Source organism: Peromyscus maniculatus, chromosome 18 (genome assembly GCF_049852395.1).
Source record: "Peromyscus maniculatus bairdii isolate BWxNUB_F1_BW_parent chromosome 18, HU_Pman_BW_mat_3.1, whole genome shotgun sequence".
NCBI lineage: Eukaryota > Metazoa > Chordata > Mammalia > Rodentia > Cricetidae > Peromyscus > Peromyscus maniculatus.
This window is the reverse complement of record NC_134869.1, coordinates 30401190-30418930: the sequence shown is the minus strand read 5'-3', so window position 1 is coordinate 30418930 and position 17741 is coordinate 30401190. Positions and strand designations below refer to the sequence as shown.

Sequence of the window (17741 nt, the reverse complement as noted above, 5' to 3'; positions counted from 1 at the left end):
TCTTTTTAAATTGTGTTAGTTTTGTTGTTGTTGTTGTTTAACGTATATGAGTGTTTTACTTCCATGAATGTATGTGCACCATTTGCCTGCAGTGGTCAGAAGAGGGCATCAGCTCCCCTGAGACTGGAGATACAGATAGTTCTGAGCTACCATGTGGGTGCTGGGAACCAAACCTGAGTTCTCTCTGCAAGACCAACAAGGTTCTTAACAACTGACCTAGCTCTCCAGCCCCGGCACTAGAGTTCTTTACAAAATTAGAAATACATCACTGTATAGTTCAGTCATTATGTTAAAACTGTTGACTTTGCAGGGCAGAGGTTTGTGTGGACAAGGTTAGCATAATTCCTGTCCTATCTCAAGCTCTAGGTTCCATAGAATTCTGTCCTGGAAGGGACCAATGTTATGTGTCCCTTGCCTCATATCTTAGACACCTGACCCTTTGTCCTCACTTTATTTCAACAGCTGCTTTTGAGTTGTGGTATAAATTTGAGTTGCTAATGCTCTTACACAGTTAGTAGACAATTCTGGTACGTATACTGCAACTTTTTATAATTATATTTACTATGTAAACAATATGTGTCTTGAATGAATATATTTACCCAATAACACTGTGGTAGACCATAGAGGTGGTCTGTCATGAATGTGAGTTTTCAAAAGAAAAAAAAACAATGTTCTGTAAATTATTGCAATACTAAATTTATATTTATACCATATGTTTTAAGAAGTGCTTTTATATATTTTACATTATGAACCAGTAGCCTCCAAGTGAACATTAAGTACCAGAAACAGTTTTATTGCAGTGCATTATAAAATACTTATTTTCCAAAGCTTAACTGTTAACTAATGTTTTACTATTTTGTCTTGATTTTGAGTATCACCATAATTAAATTGAAGTAGTCATATTATTTTTTCTCCTAGAAGGAGTAAGTAGTTTTGCTTTGTTTTGTTTTAAACATTTCAGTGCAACCTGGTTTTTTGTTGTTTTATTTTTTTTCTTTACAAGTGGAAATGGAATGTGTTGACATACACCTGAACTGATCCAGATCTGTGCATCTCTCCTTTATAAGAGAACCTTAATCATGTCCAGGTATCATTGAACAGGGAGGGACATTGAGTCCTTGTGTAACCTTAGGACCAAGTGAATCTCATTGATTCTAAATTATGGCGATCCAGTTGTGTTAGGAGTAGAGATGAGACATAATTGATAGTGATGAAGCATGAGAGCACAGCTCCTAGGCAGAGTTTCTAGCTGTTTTTTGTTTTGTTTTTGTTGTACTTACTTTTTTAAAATTCATTATGAGTGTAGGGGGGTGGCGAGAGGATGCCGTTGCTTGTATGCGGATGTCAGAGAATGAGTTGGTGGATTCCATTCTGATTTTCTGCCTTCACGTGGGTTCTGAGGATTGTACTCCGGCTGTCAGGCTTCAGCAGCAATCATGTTTACCTGCTAAGTCATCTCACTGGCCCTCTTGTTGTTCTTAAAGCCGTCCAAAGCACAGGATATGCCGTGGTTGGCTTTTGTCTTGTATATTTGTTTGTTCAGCGTAACCTAAAGGCTTACATCTGCCTATTGTCCTGTTAAAATGTCTCGTTAGACATTATCAGTGCTCTGAATGAGCATCTTAGATCAGTCTGAGGGATGAAAGGTAACTTCTTTATTCTCGGCTTATGTGGCAATTTCAGTGATAGGAGAGTACTGTCGGAGTAGAGAAAGGGTTGGGATGCTAGAGAGTCTAATAGTTTCAGAGCCCTTCCCTGGCTTTACCAGGAACAACCCTGGCCAGAGATCACAGAACTAACTGATCTCTGCCTGGTCCAGTCCTTTCCCGCCTACTCCTGGCCTGCCCCTAGAAAGTCTGCCGCAGTCACTGTCAGTCAAACAGCCTCATGTGGATGCTTGCCCTCTGTCCTTAATGTGTTATAAGGGTCCTCACTACCATATCTATCCTCACTTTGGTTGTTAACCTGTCTGGTTATTTGGTTGTGTATTTATTAGGCAGTGAAGTGTTGGAGACAATTTTGGGAGCATCTTTCACTCTGACACATTTCGTACCAAACAAGAATTCCCAAAGGTGAATAAAAGCTAGATATTTAGTCTGATTCACTGTTTGGGGTTTTAAGAATTGGTTTCATTGCTTTCAAGTTAGAGCTACTTCATCTAAGCCATCAACCTTCCTAATGCTGTGGCTCTTTCATACAGTTCCTCGTGTTGTGGTGACCCCAACCATAAAATTATTTCATTTCTGCTTCATAACTATAATTTTGCTACAGCTATGAATTGTAATTTAAATATCTGATATGTGACCCCGAGGATATCAGGACCCACAGGTTGAGAACCACCAATCTTAAGAGATCTGAAGGTTAAATAACAGTGTGCTGAGCTGTTTGAAAATCTAACATAGCTGTATGAAAACAAACTTTGCTTGTGTTCTGTTCTTTTTGATATTTAATGTGTGGTATTAATAGGACTATTTTCTTAGTAAAAGTAATAGCAGTAAATTAGTCCCATCATTGCAGCAATTTTAATTGCTATCTTATCAATATAGGCCTGACAGTACATCTTGTCTTGTGTAAAATGTACTTTAGTAAGTGAACATATTTGATTGCAGTTAACTTTTTAGCTGGAAATTCAAAAAATGTTGAGATGTTTGTCTTCCAATTTCTGTATGTGTATAGCAGGTGGTTCATCTACTGAGATGAGATTAACATGATTTTAATTGATATATACAGGCGGGTTGTTGTATTGTTGTTTTGAAATAGGGTCTCACCTATTTCAAAATATTTGAAATTTCCTATTTCCTGGGGTGGAACTCACTGGCTGACCTCAAACACAGAAATCTACCTGCCTCTGTCTCCCAAGTGCTGGGATTAGAGCACATGCTTCCACGCTCCCAGCTGGTATATCCACTTTTAATTTCTCCTCCTTTTTTTTTTCCTTTTGTGTCTGAATTGGTTTTGTTGTTCTGTTCTGTTCCCATTTGTGTGGGTCACCTGAGCTCTAAGAGAAGAGGTTGAGAAGGCTCAGGATGACCCGTGACTGTTAAACAGACATTTGGCTCCCGAAGAGGCACATCTTTGGAACAGAGCCTTATCTTCAGTATTTAACACACACCATGGCATGTGATACATAGCAAGCATTCAGTGTAGGACCGTGTGTCCGGCCATGATGAAGATGGATTGATTAATCCTCTGAAACTGTAAGCAAACTCCCAAGTCGATGCTTTCGTTTCTAAGAGTTGCTTTGGTCATGGTGTCTTCTTCATAGCAATAGAACAGTGACTGAGCCAAACCAACACGGGAAATAAAACGATAAATTTCAAACATCTGACTCAATATGAAACTAAAGATATTTGATAAGAGAGATCCTGAGGAGAAATAACCATGTTGACCAAACTTACCTCATACTTGACATTAAATCACCAGTTCTGATTCTTTTCTGCTCATAAACTAGTTTCTCTTTTCACCATTCTTTGAGAAGGAAGAGAAGGGTCCAGATAGTCTGGTAACTCCCAAGCTGTGGTCTTTAACCAGCAAAGCATGCGATGTAAAACATTTGTGAATGTAAATTATGTTTTTTCTTTAATAAGAATGGTAACAAAGAGCACCTAAACAAATATATTTTAGAGTCGTGATACATGTAATCCCTGATAGAGCATACATATATACGAATCCAGGGCTCTACTCATGCTGATTTTATTTGTGTGTGTGTGTGTGTGTGTGTGTGTGTGTGTGTGTGTGTGTGTGTGTAGCCACCACCACACACAAAAAAGAAATATTACTATCTACTTTGTTTTAAAATAATAGAAATGTAAAATGTAAAAAGAATGCTTCAATTTCACAAAAGGAATTTTTTTCTTTTGGTTAACATTTTTTTAATTAGATCCTTAATATAGCATCATGTAGGTTGACATTTTTATTCTACTGTGCATTCTCAAATTTGTAAAATGCTAATGACATTTCACCAAATTGATTTTATAACATATCAATGGGTTGTGGCTAGTTGTGTGTTGGTAAATGGTTGCCCTTACTAAAAGCTATTTTATATAATATATATATACATATATATACGTGTGTGTGTGTGTGTGTGTGTGTGTGTGTGTGTGTGTACACATTGCTTTTCCTGATTTTTCTGTGGTATAAATCTACCCGAATTGGTCTATTTTAGGCTATCAGCTTGATGTCTCTAATGTTGACTTGAGATACACAAAGTTAGCAATCTCTGCAGCCATGAAGAACCAGCTCTTCACAATATAGTTGTGCCCAGTGTTATGCAAAGCACTGTTATGTACATGATGTTTGTGTAAGTCACAGTTTTCTTGTTGAAGCAACTAAGTCACCTCATCTGTGCTGAGCATTCTAACCTTTGATGTCTATGACTGCAGTGCAGTTTCCCTTCTGAACCTTAGATTTTTCCAGATTGTAAACTTCTATGGTGAAGAGAAAGTATTTTAATTAGCTGATCTACCATTATGCCTATTACATTACTAGAATTTTTAAGAGAATTCTAGTGCAATATGTAAGAAATTAAAATTTCAAATTATAAGTGATTAATTGCATTTCAACTATTTTATTTTCATTGAATTATTTTTGGTCTTTCTAAACATCAGTGTTTAATCCAAAACTAAAATGTTTAATAGCTCGTACTTTAAAACCACCTTGAAATTAAAATGAGGATTATAAAATTATGAGAAGATCGGAGGTATTTACTAAACCCAGTGCGTAGCAGTGAGAAAATCACTCAACACTAGTTCAATATAGAATCGTGCTTTGTGGAATAATCCTTTACACTGTGAATATATGTCACTCTGATTAGTTTAATAAAAAAGCTAAATGGCCATTAGGTAGACAGGATTTTGGAGGGGGGGCAGAGAGAATGCTGGGAGGAAGAAGGGTGGAGTCAGGAGGAGACGCCATGAGATACAGAGTGAGCAGGATAGGAAGTACATATAAGCCTCGGGCAGCTCATAGATTAATAGAAATGGGTTAATTTAAGTTATAAGAAAGAGCTAGCTAAAAAACAAGCCTAGGCCATCAGCTGAGCATTTATATTCACATTAAGTCTCTGTGTGCTTATTTGGGAGCTGGCGCCAGAGCCAGCCGGGGATCCTGATGAAAAACTCCACCTATGGTGCTTAGAGCTAGGGATCAGTCAGCAAACTGAGTGCTCTCCCATAGCCCTCTCTGCTAGGTATGAGTTGTATCCACATAAAGTTAGCTAAATAAACTTACAACATGTTAGGATTTGTTGTAGGTAAGAAAAGACAGTGGTAACATGGTGCCAGGTGCTCCAGTATCTCATTGGAACTGTTGTGTAAGGGTATTAAACATTATGTGCCTTACACCCATCTTCATTGTTTCTTTTTTCTCCTATTGCTGTGATAAAAACCCTGCCTGGTAAAGGCATTTTAAGGGAGAAAGGGCTTATTTGGCTTATGGTTGTGGAGGAATACAGTCCATCGTACAGCAGTCAGGGGAGGCTTGGCAGCAGGAGCAGGAAGCTGACTGGCTGGTCACACTGCATTCACACTTGGGACACTTGGGAAATAGGGAGTGAACAGCAAGTGAGGCCAGGCATGAAAGCCCAAGTTCCACCCAAGTGGCCCACTTCCTCCCTCAAGGCTCCACTTCCAAAAGGTTTCACGGTGTTCTGAAACAATGCTACGAGCTTGGGAACAAGTGTTCAAACACGTGAGCCTACATGGACCATTACCTATCCAACCCTCTGCACAGTGTGGTATTGGAGCTAGGTAACGATTTGTATTAGAAGCATCGAGGTGGCAGCTTCTAAATGTCTATAGGAGTGCAGAAGCACTGGTCAGCAGAGATAGGGTGACTTCCTGTTCTACTGTGTTGTGCCCTTGAATAAATTAGTTCACCTTTGTTCTCTTCTGTAAATTAGTGAAAGACGAGGAAATTAACTTGGATGATCTCTTGTGACGGAAATGATATTCGTATTTGATTTGAATACAGCTTTCCAAAGCAGCTTTGTTATTTAAACTTAACTTAGCTTATTTTTATCTAACATTTTGGTTTAGTTTTGTCTCATTTTCATAATTATATTGGCTTTACATAACCAGATATTCTGATTTCCTACTGTGATTCTTCATTTGGCTGATTCTGTGAAATTTAAAAATACCAGTGGTAGAGTGCCCATACATTTTCTGTTTCTCAAAGTCTTGATGTCTGATTTCTTTTTTTTTTTTTTTTTTTTTTTTGGTTTTTCAAGACAGGGTTTCTCTGTGTAGCTTTGTGCCTTTCCTGGAACTCACTCTGTAGTCCAGGTTGGCCTCGAACTCACAGAGATCCACCTGCCTCTGCCTCCCGAGTGCTGGGATTAAAGGCGTGCGCCACCACCGCCCGGCCATGTCTGATTTCTAAAAGTCAATCCAGCTATAGTTCACAGCAAATGCATACTTAAGCTTTCATTCCCTTAATCAGCAGTATTAAGTTTAATAGTTAGTTGACCAATTCAAAACTGTCAGGACCTGTCTTAGGTTGAAAAAAATTATCAGGGCTGATCATTCTTGGTATTGTTCTTTGAAAGCTAAAGTGGGTAGATAAATTATATTGCCAACTTGAGGACCACTTGCCTAGTTCGCTTTTCTTACATAGCACATTCCTTTTCTTTTCAAAGCTGGACCTGTGTCACAGAAAACCTTCCGGCAGTTTGCATGGGGGAAGTGCAGATATTTGTAGATTCGGCGTTCTCTCCGCCGCCGCCGCCACTCCTTCACACTGACAGCTGTACCTGATCTCAGTCAGCTGTGTGTTTTCTAGAACGTGGGCACTGGTTTATTTTCTGCCCTGGGGCATCTTTTAGCTGTCTGGCGCTTTTTAAATATGGATCTTTAATATAGTGTCCTTCCTTCTTCAGTCTGCACCTCATCATTTTCTCTAATTACTAGAAAGTGGTTTTGAAGCTTGTGTAGCTTGGGTTTATTGAGCACAAAAAAAAGTCCATCTTACGTTTGTTCATGGGACATAAGAGAAGCCAAGAATATTAATGAGTAAATCTAAAACAAAAATTAATATATCAACTCAGAATTAGTAAAGAAAGGCCTGGGAGAGATAGGAGGTTTAGTTGGGAAAGTGCTCGTTTCACGAGCATGAGGACGTGAGTTTGATCCCAGTGCGCACATGCCTGGGGTGGTGGTTGGCACCTGTAATCTAACGTGGGAGGCAAAGGCACCAGGATTCCTCTGGCTCACTGGCCACCTCCGAGCCTGGTCAGTGAGCCCTAGCTCTCCGGGAGGGATCCTGTCTCAAAAAGAATGCGACGTAACAGCCTCCCGAGAAACACCGAACTTGATCTCTGACCTCCAAATGTGTATGCCTGGACTACATATGCAGCTATACACACAGGCACCCACAGCATACAGAAGTAGCAGCGAAGAGAAATGATTTCAGCTGTGAACATAAACAAACATTAAAGTTAATAGAGTTGGCTAGTAGCCCTTAACAAAAACTAGTTTACAGTAAGTTGCATTTATGTGCAGATCTGGTTACCTTAGAGAAAATGCTCTTGAAATATATTTGCTACAAATACCTTTCATTTGCCCCCCACCCCCACCTTGAGGTAATCATACACTAGTTGTTCTAAATTTCCTTCTTTTTTTTTTTTGTCTAAAACAACAGAAATTAAGAATATAGCCTGATCTTTAATATTAGTATAAAGGTTATTTGAAAGTTCTACTTATATCTTAATATAGTTTGTTTTTTAATCAAAACCGGGTTCTTGCAGCAGAGAGAATCCCTGTCATACACAGTGACCTACCTCATTGGGGAGCTGTTTTTACAGTGTATACTGGAATAACACTGTTTCCCCTTAGTACCTGAGCCGTGCCAATTTATATGAGTGAAAATATGAAGCAGTAGCTTCTGGACTGGAATCCATCACAGATACTTTTAATCTAGACAGAACTCTAAGTATACATACTTTCTCACTGGTTCCTCTTCACATAGGGAGGGAAGTTTGATTCACTCATTCTACCAGTTTAAATTTCAGTTCCTCACCAAAGCTCCATCATAGACATCCAGAAATATGCACATCATGTAGCACAACCAAGACAATTTCTAGAGAGAGAAGTCAGAAACAATAAGATACTCTTTTTCTGTTATCCTGATGGTAAAGTGACTATTTTGCCATTGCAGTTAACTCCTTTAAAATATTCTTTGAAGCAAAAGCATATTTTTGGAATCTGTGTCTTAGGGAATCAAAGTCAGGAAGGACCAGAGATGCCGAATTCACATTTACGGAATGAACCCATAACACTGAGTGTATGACCATTGTGCTTCAGTTCCTTGTCTAGTAAGCCCTTTCCAACTTGAATCATTGTTAGCATTTGCGTTGAAGTGACTTTTTAAGATACCACATTTTTATTCTCATTTTCACAAGATAGTAGGAGTTTTTTTAAAAACTTACTTTTTAATTGTGTATTTTTTCATCTTACTGTAAGGTTATAGAAAGTTTATTATTACATTTTATTATATTCTTTATTATGCTATAGAGTATAGGTATGATTCATCCTGTGGTTTAATTATGACTTTCCTTTTAGTTTTAACACTTTTGAGAAAGCAGTAACTTATTATTTTAGAAATCTCGGCAGTCTCATATTAAATTTATTTTTAGGTAATGTTCTCAGTGTCATTTGACACAGACTTATTTATAAGCTGAAATGATTTAATGCAGGTGGAAAAATTAAAGAACCTTAAAAATTATTGTGGTGATATTGTGTCCCCCAATATATTGTGCACCCCAATAAACTTATCAGGGGGTCAGCGAACAGAACAGCCACTATATTAAACATAGGTTTAGGCAGTGGTAGCACACACCTTTAATCCTAGCATTCCAGAGGGAGAGATCCATCCGGATCTCTGTGAGTTCAAAGCCACACTGGAAACAGCCAGGCATGGTGACACATGCCTTTAATCCCAGGAAGTGAGGGCAGGAAGCAGAAAGGCATATAAGGTATGAAGACCAGGAACTAGAACCTTTTTAAACTTTTAGCTTTTAGCAGCAGTACAGCTGAGATCCATTTGGATGAGGACTCAGAGGCTTCCACTTTGAGGAAACAAGATCAACTGAGGAATTGGCAAGGTGAGGTTGGCTGTGGCTGGTTCTGTTTCTCTGATCTTTCAGCATTCACCCTAATACCTGGCTCCATGTTTGTTTTTACTAATAAGACCATGTAAGATTCGTGTTACAAATTATCATATACTTGATGGATTCTGACGTTAATTTAAAAACTAAAAATCCCAAGGTAGATTTATAAATGTGCAGTTCAGAGATGCCATGTTTATTTGTGAATGTGTTAGTCCATATGCACTTCATGATCAAATACATTGTTTACATGTATAAAATTCACAAACAATAAATAAATATATATTTTTAATTAAAACAAAATTCAAGAAAACAAAATTATTTAAATTAAAAATGAGTAAATAGACAAACCTCAAAACTCTGAGTAGAAGAGTTTTAGAGTATGGTTATGACATTGCTAACAATAATGACTTGATGGTATCATGAGTATATGTACCAATAACCACATGCCAGGTTGTATACATTAAAATATATACCAGTTTTATATGTCATTCATACCTCGATAAAAATATTATCAAGAAAAAAGTATATTGGAAAAATATGTATCAGATATACATAATTCAGTGAAATGAAAAAATACTAGTTCAGGTTCTGGGATGTAGAGAGCACTCAATACATTTCTTTGATTATATTTGTTTTGATATATGTTTGCATATACATAAACATATAAAAATAGAACTTGTTGAATCCATTTTTGTTGTTTGTGTGTATATGGTTACAGAAAAGAATAAAGTCACATACACTATTTAGGAAATGTACATTTAGTAATATGCCCCAAAGTTACTTTCATTCAAAATCTTAGCATGTGAACCTGTCAGGAATTGGGTCTTTGCAAATGTCCTCAGTTTAATGAGTGCCCCAGATCCAGTGACTGATGTCCGTCAGGCGATATCAACAACACAATGGAAAAATGCATAGGAGGAAGTCTGTCATACAAGCCAAAGCCCGAATGTTGTAGCCACAAACTAAGGCATAACAAAGGTTTCCAGCAGTCAGTAGAAACTTGACAGGACAGTATTTTATGCTATGTTGCTTGGGAGAACTTATTGACACCTAGCAGACTGATGCATAGATAAGAAGACCACCAATTCACTGTTTGTTTTCAGGACTCTACTGAGTAAATATATGCGATTTGTTTTAATCATATATTCTCCTTCTCCCCAATTGCAAAGTCCTACTACTACAGTCTTACATTGTCTCAAATTCAGACAGTAGCAGACCTGTCAATATATGCAACATCTGCTCTACTGGCTTTTATTTCTTATAGAATGAAAAGCTGTCCTTTCCCCCAAGGAAACACACTTCCTCCAGCAGTGGATTTCTCTGTTTCCGATCTCTGGTGTGGGATAATTACCTCGTTACAATTCATTGCTAATTCCAAGATTGTATCTGTGCCCTAAAGCTGTGAAGGAAACCAATCCTGAGACTTCATATTTTCAGCCACAATAATTTGTTACTTCTCACAGTTCCTGTAGTTCCGAGATTCGGAAATAACTTGGCCATGAGTTTTTTACTATTAATTTTTTTTCCTGGTAATGATAGACCCTGCCAATATAATAATGTATTTTTCCAGAAATTCTGTATTTCTTTCAATGTAGTATTAAGTAATGTTTTTCAGTCTAAATTTTCTTTCTCACCATAAAGAGGGGCTATTTACCTATTTGCAGGAGTTAAACATACTGTTTTTTCTTCTTGCAGTGGGAGATGCATTGCAGTGCAGTTATACATTTCATTATAAGTCCATTGTTTGGGGGTTGGAGTACATTTTTTCAGTTTTCATGTATTTTTTCCATTTTATTGAAAATACCTTTGCACATAATATATCCTGATTACAGCGTCCCTCCCTATACTCCTTCCAGTTCCTCCCCCGTCCCCTTCCATCTAGGTCCACCCCCTTTCTATCTCTCATTAGAAAACAAACCGGCTCCTAAGGGAAAATAATAAAATATAATAAGATAAAACATAAACTAACACACTGGTGTAGGGAAAAAAAAAAGCAAAGAGAGCCCAACAAAAGGCACAAGAAACAGATATAGATGCAGAGAACCACTCGTTAACACCCTCAGGAATCCCATAAAAAAAAAACACAGTAAATTGTAAGCCATGCTATATACATAAAGGATATATATATATATATATATATATATATATATATATATATATATATAATTTTTAAAAAGGAAAAGCCCTTACATACCATTATGAGACAAGGAACTTCCCAACTATGCCTTTGAGTTTTTCTGTTGTTTTCTGTTGGCCACCTACTGAGGAACATGCAGCCTACCCTTAAGAGTTGTTTCCCCAGTGAGACTCCTTGGAGAAAACTCAGTTTTCATTTGCAAGTATTTATCAATTGGAGATTGGGGTGGAGACATGTGTCCACTTCTCTTTTCAGCTCTAGGTCACCATCTGGTACGGACCCATATAAATCCTGTGCATGTTGCCTCAGTCTGAGTTCTGTGCATCTATCTTGTTGATTTAGAAGGCCTTGTTTTCTTGGTGTCCTCCAGCCTCTTTAGGTCTTACATGCTTTCTGCTTCCACTTCCTTGGGGTTCCCTGACCCCTAAGGGGAGAGATTTGATGGAGACATCCCATTTGGGGCTGAGTGTTCAAGGTCTCTTATCTATCAGTCTCAGCAGAATGTTTGTCTGTGGGTCTCTATATTTGTTCCCATCTGATGCAGGAGGAAGCTTCTCTGGTGATGTCTGAGCAGGGAACTGCTCCTTTTATTTTATTTATTTTTATTTTTATTATTTCAGAACAGTAGTGTTTGGTTTTACCCTAAGTCCCTGAGCTGTCTAGTCTTCTGTTCTTGGTCACCCAAGCAGTGTCAGGTATGGGTTCCATCTCATGGAGTGGACCTTAAGTCAAATCAGATGTTGGTTGTGACTCCCACAGGCTTTGTGCCACCATTGCCCTAGCATATCTTGTAGGCAGGCAGGACAGCACCGTAGATCAGAGGGATTGTGACTGGGTTGGTGTTTGTATTTCTCCTTCGGTAACATGCAGACTAGCTTTCTCTGGGGATGGGGGCAGAGAGTGAGGAGAGGCCCCAACAGGTAGTCTGCTAGGAATGAGACTGGGGGATTGGCTATGGAGGAGCGGAGGAAGGAAGAGTGAAGATCTGAAGCCCCCCTGCCTGCTTCGCTGGTCTACTTCTTTCCCAGCAGGCTTGGCTGCCAGGTTACCAGGGAATGCCTGCTGAAGTTGGTGGCTGGAGAGGAAGGAAGTGGAGGTGTGATCCACTAGAGAGGGGGGTGGGAGCTGCAGCAGATGCTCTGCTACAGAACTGGGGGTAAGACTGGGGGAGTGAATTTAGAGGAGAAAACAGAGGGATGGAGAGCTGCAGTTAGCCTACCTGCTTCCCTTGGGGATTTTAGGGTTGTTTATTTTTGTCTTGAGGGTGTCTTCTGTTATTTCATGTAAGTGGAATTTGTGTTGTGTTCTTGAGTAAATAAATTGACTTTCATACTGTTTTTCAGTGGGACAAGCTTGTTTGCCTACAGGTATTTGGTTGGCATATTAAAGAGATTGGAAAATTGCTATTCAGTTATGATTTTTGAGTTGTTAAGAAGGTATTCAGCTGTTTGGGACCCATATCTCTTTGGAAGCATGGGGGGTTTTATTTGTGGTTTTTCATTGAATCATCCTTGATATTGTTGTTTCTCACTTTATGCAGGATATTGGAAACAGGCTCCCCCAGAGCTACTCAAAGCTGCAAAAGTCCTAGTTCCTCATACAAAGTAGTGTAACATCTTCATGCAACCTCCTTGGAAGATCCCCCTTATTCTTAACCATCATTCACAGATTGAATAGATACCTCCTAAATGCAGATGTTATAGAAGGAGATGTTGTGCCTTTTTCTTTAGGGAATAATGACATGGAAAAGTGTCTCTGCCCATGTTCATTCAGTACAGACTGAATTTTTAAAACTATGCTGCTCTTCAGTTGATGTACCTACAGACATGGAATGTAGGAAACAGGCCTGACCATATTCTCATGGCTTACTTTCTCATTTGATTTAATTCTCTGTTCAAATGTAATATCCTTAAAAAGACTTCTCTAATAATTAGGAGAGAACTATTTAATTACTGCCCTTGTGGTGCTTTATGGGTGCTCTTAAGGTATTGCTTTCTTTATCCCATGGGGTTTGCTTCTTAATAAAATCAGGTTGATTAAATACAAATTTAACTTGTTCTAAGAAGCTGAGAAGAAGTGGAGGAAAAATAATAGATTCAGCATCAAAGTGACAGTGGCTTAAACAAGATGTAGGGCTATTTCTGTTTCAGTCCACGGATGATAAATGGAGTTGGTATGGAGTTGACCACTACAGACAGCTTCAGAGACTCCTAAGTCTTCCATTCTATTTTCTGTGCTCTGCCCCTCTATTTCTCCATTGCTGTAGTTGGTCTACCACAGTTATCCCATTCAGCTAGAGAAAGACTGGAGGGGCCGGGGGGAAGATACATCCACCACAATAGCCTAAGAGTTCACATCTATTGCTTCTGCATTTGGCCAACTGTATGTAGAATAGCTAGTCTGTAGCTAGCTATTCCAGTGACTCCGTGGGAGACTGGGAATTTCAGTTCAGTCTCAACACTTAAACCCTCTGAGTACAAAGAACAAGGAGAGGATGGAATTAGCTTTTATTGGTGACTGCTTTGTTGTAACCACGTTAAATAAAATAGCATACCTGCTGTTCAGTATTTCACTCTTTGCGGTAATATTTGGCTGTCTATGGGAATTTTTCCATTAAGCAAGAATGATGTCTCACTTAAGTCATAAAATCTTCAGTAAGACGCAAACCACTCTTTCAGGTAATCTTGAAAATAGAAGTGGCCCAGCGACTCTGCAGTCTGGGTAGGCTTCAATGCCACATGAATCCTGTGTAATTGCAAGTGAGATAGATTGTGAATGAGGATTGGATGTCAGCTTGATTGATAACTGAAAGCATGGACTCTGGAGTCTGACTGCCCATGTGAGATTGTGTAAATCAGTATGTTTCTTAACCTGGCTGTGCCCAGTTTCCCTATCTGAAACCTAGGAATAATAGTATACTTAGTTCATAGAACTGCTACAAAGACTAAACCAAATCAGTACAGGTAAAGCACTTAGTGTATTATTTCACAATATTGAATAGCATATCAATACTAGAATTATGAGTACTCAATTCTGAAGGTAGAGAATGAGTTGGACTTTGGGTCTGGCTTTTGGTGGGGTATATTATAAATTTTAATATAATACTTCAGTGATCTATGCTCTGCATAAAATTTAAACTATTTCTTTTAATCAAAAGTCACCCAATCCTTCATAGTACAGACATTTCTTAGTAGACTAAACCTCAGTTGCATTTTCTTTTAAGGATTTTTTTCAAGTTTGTATGTTTTTCTTAATCCAACAACAATGTGTGCTTATCTCAATTTTCAGTTATTTGTCACAGTTTTAATAACGTTGATGTCTGTTTCTGAGACCACAATTTAAAATATAAGTGGTTTCTTTGCCTTCCCAAGAGCATATTGGATTTAGTATTTCCATATAAGGTGTTTGAGACCTAGCAAGTTGTATAAGTCTGAATTAGTTGACAGTAGAAATGTTGATTTTTATTGTCATTATTTGAATTATAAATGCAGGTGAGCAAAATGGGAGTATAGCAGAAAAACATCACAGCTTCTGAAAACAATGGAAAAAAAAAAGAGTCTGTACAGCTGTTCCATTCCATAAAAGTAACCACAGCGGCAAGAAAGATGATGCCTCACTATTGCTGGGAATGAATTTGTTCTTTCTTTAATAAATTGCCAGCTGTTGTATTTTTATTTCATTTTAGAAAGTTAGGTCAGCAATAAATGTCCAGTATGTTATTAGTTGTCTCCTATGGTTACACTAAACAGGAAGACTGTTGAATTTTAAGTTGCTTTTGCTAAATCTTATATAAATAGTTTTTGGCAAATTGGCTAATATCAGGTCTGGAGCTTAAACACAAGATAGCCGTTGCTGCGCAAATATAGTTGATAACATTAACAAGCTGTCAGTTAGCAAACTGGAACACACTCTTCAGCATCTTGTCACCACCTCATTTTCCTGACTGTTTGACTTCCTCAATGACCGATTTGCTCTCTCAATAGATTATTTATTGTAACTGGAAGAGGAAGAGTTTTATTTAACTAATCCTTATTTTTCCTATCTGCAGAATATGCTCATGAAAACTGGGGCTTTCCAATGTGCCGCTATCTGAAAGAGGAGAGATGGTGTTGTGGCCGTAATGCAAGAATGTCAGCGTGCTTGGTACGGCTGTGTTTTCTAGAAAACATGAGAACTTTATCCAGATGTTATGCAACTCATTATTTTTTAGCTAGGTTGTGTTAAATGCCAAATTTTAGCAAAGCATAACCATTAATGTTTTTGAACAATGTGATTTGTGGGAAAAAAATGATAAAGGTATTCAGCCATCCATTTTATATGCAGCATCACAGAAAAGTTTACATGTAGTTGTTTTATTTATAATACAAAATGTTTCAACTACCAGGTCTTAAACACAGAATCAGTTCAGTACTTTATACATAGATTGGTAGTATCTTTGTGTATTTGCAAAAGTCATTTCACCTTCTAATTTTCTTATAAAATAGGAAACTATTAATCTATGTGTAATATGAAGTAGCTCGTCAAAAACTGTTTTTGTTTGATTTTACTGGTGTTCCCAAATGTAGAATACTTTAGCCCTTGGCATTCTTTGTTCATGATACTATGTTAGCTTACAAAAGAACAAGCTAAATATTACAGGTGAATAATTATCATCAGGCAGCTTAACTGTTGTAGTTAGTTTGGAAGAATGAATCTAGAAAACTAAATTATAGAACCAAGACCATAATTAATATTGTATTATGTACTTAAATATTCTGAGCACTGTGCTCTTACCATGCACACTTAAAAAGAAAACGATAATGGAGATGTGAAATTGCTTACCTGTATAAATCATTTCACTATGTATATGCGGTCATCACAACATGTTGGTTTACTTAAACAGTAACTTTTAAAAAATAAAATATAGAGCATCGGACAATTTGTTTAGTAGTCCAGTCATTAGATAAATGGATTAATTCAAAGCCCATTGTTTCTAAGTTACTGGTCTACTATTATGTGTTTGTAAGTAATTTGAGAGGTTTTGTATCCTAGGAATAGCTTAGAAATCTATTCTCAAATAATCATTTTCTTATGTAGCACACTTAATGTACTTCTGGAAATTTCCCCTCATCCTTCATTTTATGTGTAAATGGGACATGCTCAGAATATTGTTAGAGTGAGAATCATTCTCAGAATGTCATGATCGTGGAATCATACAAGCCAGGCTTATACCCTAAAGGCAAGAAATTGAAATAGACTTTTTTAGGGAAGTTAACTTGATGTACATTTATTTTGTAATACTCACTGAAGCACATTTTCATACAGTGAGCACCCCCAAACCTCACCCCATCTGTGGGGCATGAGGAAAAAAGATATTAATAAAGGGTCAAAGAACATGTCACGATCAGTTGCTAAGTAGCTACTCAATTTCAGGTAAGCTACTGATCATGCCAATGATCTTATACATATGTAAAAATTGCATTTAAACAAGATAGTCTGTACATTACATTTTAATTCAAAAAGTGTTTATTTCAACTATAGCTAAAAAAAAAAAACCTATTTATGGAAACCTAGAAACCTGAAGCAAAACACAGAGATTTAAAATTTGAATAGCAAGCTTATGCAGATCAATTATACTTTCTCTACCTTATGTTTGGAATGTTTTCTAATTAAAATTTAAAAACAGAAATTTAGTTAAATACTTAATATTCCAATAAATGTGGAAATGTATGTCTAAGAAATGAAGAGTTTTGTAAAGGCCTATTCCATACATAAATTATATAGCAAGTATCATATGTTCAATATGATTTTTAGAAATGTTAGGAAATACTATGTAAACTGTCTACGTTCTTCAGTGTAAGTATAAAATCAATACCATAAATTGTAAAGTGTGTCAGAGTGTTCTGTTAGTTACATTTGTGTCCCTGTGACTATAGTACCTAACAGTAACACTGGAGGAAAGCTTTATGCTGGCTCACAGTCTTGAGGATCTAAATTCACCGTGGGAGGCAGGCAGGGTGAGGCAGCCCCGTTCACGGCAGTGAGGGCATAGTGTTCACACCACTGCACACCAGGAAGCAAGAGCGACCATGACACCACTAGTAACCAGTTCCCACCGGCTAGACTGTCTCTTAAATGTTCTATGGCCTCGCAAAGTAGTGCCAGTACCAAACAATCATTCAAAACACGTGGGGACACTGTACACTTTAACAAGCCCCGTTTCTTCTGATGCTAGATCGGATGAGAATGTGCTTTGAATTCATGCAACATACAGATTATATATTCCCCCTGAAATTCTCTTCCACCTACAGCCTGTTCATGTTTGCTTGCTAAAAGATAAAATGAAGAGGTCAGGAGGCAGCTTACTGATAGATCACCTACATAGTTACGTACAAAAACCTGCGTTTAATTCCCAACAGTGAAGTAAAACTAAAAAGATGAAATTACATGTCCCATAAATCATAAAATGTTAATAAGTTTACAAACACATCTATGTCTGTATCATACGTAAGAGCAGTTTTG

At 37.6% G+C, this 17741-nt stretch overlaps 1 protein-coding gene across 3 annotated transcripts in view; it reads left to right on the top strand.

Moving 5' to 3' along the window:
- The window catches only part of Mettl25 (methyltransferase like 25), a 77080-nt gene that overhangs the window by 29311 nt on the left and 30028 nt on the right, over positions 1-17741 (top strand). For all 3 annotated transcript variants that reach the window (XM_042263187.2, XM_042263188.2, XM_042263189.2), the window contains exon 6: positions 15289-15383. In XM_042263187.2, coding sequence (XP_042119121.2) covers positions 15289-15383 — 95 coding nt within the window. The remainder of the gene's footprint in view (positions 1-15288; positions 15384-17741) is intronic.